Raw genomic sequence first — 4,729 nt, forward strand, 5'->3', positions numbered from 1 at the left:
CTACTGACCACTGCCACAAATGAGGCCAAACAGTATCTTGAATGGCACAATCAACATTTCCAACGAGCAGCAACAATACAATACATAGGTCACTCAGAAGTTGAAGGCATTTACTGGGTTCCTGGGTTTTTGCATGAATGCCATTTTGTTTTCCATACTAACTTAACAAAAAAATTATTTATTTTGGGCTGTTTTACCAAGGACAAGAGCATTACTTTTTGACAGTCCTTGGTACTTTGGGGTTTCTTAGCACTACAACTGAACCCCCCTCCCCCCCTGCCATTTTAAATCATACAAGTTGTAAATGAATTTCTAAGAATCATGCAAAAAGCCACTTGCAGCAGCCCATCATACACTATCAGGCACAAAGAATGGGAGTGGTTTCTGTTAGTACAACCCATGCTTCCCCACCCCTCCCCTCTAAAGATCTCATATTCAATTATTTTTTTTAAAAGCTTATTTTGTTACAGAATGCAGTGTAAGGGTATCAGAGGACCCATGATCTGAAACAAGTTTTCAAATACAAGAGGCTTTCCCAAAGCTTTTATGTAATAATTTCAACACAGACTGAGTAAGTATGTTTATTGTTTTACAGCAGAATGCCCCAATTTAAGAACAAATTGCTAGATGTTCAGCTGTGCAAAATGGTACATAGTGCTTCAGTACAAGTGGAAAAAAAACATGATTTGTTAGCAAATGCTTTCAAATACAATTTTATGGTCCTATAAGATAGGACTTGAAACTGGGGACTGATCCACAGGCAAATTAGTTTTTTCTTTTTAAACTGGACCTAGCTAATTTGGACCCAGAACCAACGCCACTCATTCCTCACTGCTGTAAAGAAAAACTGCCACACTGAATTGCCAGATTCAGTGTCTTCATGCACATTACAGAGAAATGGATCAGTCCTCTATGTCAGTTTCTAGCCCCATCTAGAGGTATCATCTGGCTCCGATAAATAAGACTCACAGGAATTTCTTGAAGGTCAATGGTCCATAATGGTAGTTATTCTACATGATCTGCTCAACTTGATTTCCAATTCTATTTAGGCTGTTTAAATTACTTTCTTGAATTCATCGTACAGCACAAGCACAAAAGCACCCCCCATGCCTCTGAGAACATTAGACCATGCACCCTTGAAGAAGGCCTTTCCTCCCTCATCCCTTGCAATCTTCCGCCAGCAGTCAATTGTTCCAGAGTACATGATATCAGCTGCAGGAAAAGAGCAAAGAGTTATTCTTAATTCCTGTTTTATCTCAGATAATTTTTAACAACTGCCCTGTTTCACTTAACTGCTCTGTAAAACTGTCCCAAACCACAGTTTAAGAGTGTAACACAATACATATTAAAAATGTTAAGCCTTCTTTTTCATACCTTTGTTTAATCTAACAATACAAATGGGCAGTCCGTTTTTTAAATTTCATATTCCATAATGGAAAGTCCTCAGCATAAATCCTGACAGTCACAAGTTGAACCTTACTGCATTTCCTCATTTGATTGTAATATAACAAAACAGACGTATGGAACAAGGAATGGTAACTGCTAAGGATGGCTATTAGTAAAAAAGAACTCCATCTTGTTAATGCTGCTAAAACAGCATTAACAGCTCCATGGATTTACAGCCTACCTCCTTTGCGTCCTGACTGCATCATCATTCTACGCCGCACTGTATCAAAAGGATAGGAGACCACGCCGGCCACGGCAGTCACCGTCTGGGCAATCATCCAACTGATAACAATGTGAGTATTTCTGGGATCTGGGAGCATGCCTGCAATAAAACAAAGAAGGCAATTAGCTTTTTATCTTCCACATCCTCCTCTGGTTCACTCACTACATGACAGCTATTTTACTAGATGAACTAGTATGAAACACTGGAGACCCATACTCTAAAGAAAATTGCAGCAAAACACTTCACAAACTTTAAACATACTGAAGCAACATTCAGAAGACTTTTTTCTCAGGAATCAAAATAGGTTACCATTTAAGCACAAGCACTCTTTTTAGACTGGCATGAGAAAACTTGACCATTCACTACTCTTTTAGTAAAAAAAAAAAAAGTCACTGAATTAAGTCACTGCTCTGTGGATAACATTACACTACAAACTAGCATTAATGACCTATATACTCAAATGTCAAGCTTAAGAGTTGCTTTGCAAAAGCACTGCTCAATCCCATTTTGCTAAACACACTTGGACTGGTCCAAAGTAGCTACAGTAATGCACTGAACAAAAAGGAAATTATTCTGTGTATGGTCCCCAACATACTCTCCTAGCATTAGGAGCAACTGCCTGAAGTACAAAACCAGTACTTGAAAGTGGGCTGCTGCCATTAACACATCCCCAAGTTATCCCTTGAATACAGCAGTGTCACGGATGTAGCACCAAAATCCCCCTTCACCTTCAGATATCCAAAAACAGACAATAGAAATCTAAAACCAGGTTTTTCAGATCTCTTCTGAAATATTACCTTTTGCCGTATCATAGATCCCAAAGTAGGCAGCTCTGTAGATGATGATGCCTTGGACAGAGACATTGAACCCTTGGTACAAGCCACGCACACCATCAGACTTGGTGATTTTAACTAGACAGTCCCCAAGACCAGAGAATTCTCTGTCTGCACCAGCTTTTCCAACATCAGCAGCCAAACGGGTTCTTGCAAAATCCAAGGGGTAGACAAAGCAGAGGGAAGTGGCTCCAGCTGCACCACCAGATGCCAGGTTACCAGCAAAATACCTCCAGAACTGAGTGTGCTTGTCTACACCTCCCAGAAACACCTGCTTATACTTATCCTTGAAGGCAAAATTGAGAGCTTGAGTTGGGAAGTATCTGATGACATTTGCCAAGTTTCCTCGCCAGAAAGACAGCACTCCTTGTTCCTTTGGAATACGCACTACACAGTCGATGATACCCTTGTACTGCTTATCAGCAGCAATCTGTTTACTCGCATGTTGCACCTGCAAATAAAAATATGAATACTGACCACATGACTCAACAGGTCTATGTTACAGCTGGGCTTAGACCTGCTTCAAATGAAGTTGTTAATTCTGAATGGCCATGGTTGGTATTACTAATAAATAGGCTTAAAATTGCTTGCAAACTTTCTCAGAGATCAAGACTTGCCAAAATAGGAATGGACAGCTGCAAGCAATTCCTCTAAAACTACCTGAGAGTGTAGCAAGGTGGGGGCCAGCCTCTTCTTGCAGGCAACTAGTGACAGGGCAAGAGAACATAGCCTCAAGCTGTGCCAAGGAAGGCTGAGGTTGGACATTAGGGGAGGAATTACTTCAGATAAAAAGTGATTAGACACTGGAATAGACTGCCCAGGGAGGTGGTGAAGGCATCGTCCTCGGAGGTGTTTAAGACCAGACATAGCACTAAATGCCACAGTCCAGTTTAAATGGTGTGTGAGGTTGGGCTTCATGATCTCTGAGGTCTTTACCAACCTAACTGATTTTGTAAGGAACAAGGGCCAGTATAAGGCAAATACATCACGACCGGGCCTACCTAGAGGCAAGAGCCTTTACTGACAGAGGCGGATCTGCGGGCGGGAGTCGCCTGAGGGAGCCGCGTTAAGCCGAGACAGCTGCCAGCCAGAGGAACAGGGGCTGGGGACGAGGGAGGAGCCACGAGTTCCGCGGCCGGGGCCGGAGGCGCCACGAAGGTCACTCGAGTCACCTTGGGGCGCCACCGGGTCACGCCGGGCCTCGCGCGCCGGCCGCGGCCCGACCCCGCCCCGGCCGCAGCCCAATCGGGGCCCGGGTGCGCGTCACGTGAAGGTCGCCAAGATGGCGGCGGAGAGCAGCCGCCCTCCCCTCCCCGCCGTGCCCTCGGCGCCGGGAGCGGGGGCGGCAGGAAGTGACACCAGCGGCGGCCGCCCCCTCGGCTCGGCTCGGCCCGGCCCTCCCTCCCCTCCCCGCTCCGCACGGCGGAACCGGCTTCGGCTTCCTCGCCGCTGCCCATGTGACCTTCACGCCAGCCGCTGCGGCCTCGCTCGCGCCCTTTGTCCCACGCTGGCCGCGGCCCCCGCCCCCTCCGTCCCTCTGTCCTCGCCCGACCCGGCCCCTGCAGGGGACGGTGAATGGTGCCGGCCTGCGCTACCCGCTCTCGCCCGCGCCGCTGACCTGGAGCAAGAGCTTGACCCGCTCGATGGGCGCCACCGCGGTCTTGCTGATGGCGGCGGCGACGCCGCCCGCGAGAAAGTCCTTGAGGAAGGAGATGGCCTGGTCCGCCATGTTCGCGCCGCGCCGGAGCCGCCGGGAGAGAGACGCTGCTGCCGCTCAAGACGAAAGGGCGGGAGCGCCGCCGCGCATGGCCTTAATGCCGGGCGGCGCCGGCCGCGCCCCCACCGCGCCATTGGCCAGCCCGCTCCGGGGGCGGGGCGGCTGCCGAAAGGGCCCCGCCCCCCGCGCCCGCCCCTCGCACTCCCCCCGCTGCGGCGCCAGTGTCGCAGCGCCGCGTCACCCGGGGCGCCTCCGCCCGCCGCCGCCCCGGCCCGGCCCGGCCCCGCCACCTCGCCGACCCGGCCCCCGCGGGGCAGCCTGGCTGTTATCGTGCTGCTCACACAATTGTCCCCACTACAGTCATCTTCCCAAGCGCTCTCCCCGATCGCTTTCCGTCGCTGTCGGTAGCGCCCGCACCAGCCTGCACAGCCCAGCGGGTCTCCGCGCCGCCCGGCACGAAGGGTGCAGAGGGATCTGGACGGACTGGATCGATGGGCGGCCAACTGTATG

General features: G+C 49.8%; 1 protein-coding gene across 1 annotated transcript; it reads right to left on the reverse strand.

Moving 5' to 3' along the window:
• Nucleotides 1-567: 567 nt before the first annotated feature.
• SLC25A6 (solute carrier family 25 member 6) lies at nt 568-4,300 on the reverse strand. Its single transcript, XM_069006975.1, has 4 exons — nt 4,121-4,300; nt 2,467-2,953; nt 1,628-1,768; nt 568-1,212 (listed from the first exon to the last, which is right to left on the reverse strand). Exons 1-4 carry the CDS (start codon nt 4,229-4,231, stop codon nt 1,055-1,057), a joined length of 897 nt encoding a protein of 298 aa, XP_068863076.1. The 5' UTR covers nt 4,232-4,300; the 3' UTR covers nt 568-1,054.
• Nucleotides 4,301-4,729: the final 429 nt, after the last annotated feature.

Source organism: Aphelocoma coerulescens, chromosome 1 (assembly GCF_041296385.1).
Source record: "Aphelocoma coerulescens isolate FSJ_1873_10779 chromosome 1, UR_Acoe_1.0, whole genome shotgun sequence".
Classification (NCBI taxonomy): Eukaryota; Metazoa; Chordata; class Aves; order Passeriformes; family Corvidae; genus Aphelocoma; species Aphelocoma coerulescens.

Bases quoted from the DNA above. Each gene is read 5' to 3' on its own strand.
- SLC25A6 (XM_069006975.1), bottom strand. From the start codon at position 4,231: ATGGCGGACCAGGCCATCTCCTTCCTCAAGGACTTTCTCGCGGGCGGC. The intron at 1,769-2,466 runs GTAATATTTCAG...GTTTTATTGCAG, and splicing joins GATCTATGATACGGCAAAAG to GCATGCTCCCAGATCCCAGA. The intron at 1,213-1,627 runs GTAGGCTGTAAA...CTTTTCCTGCAG, and splicing joins GCAGTCAGGACGCAAAGGAG to CTGATATCATGTACTCTGGA.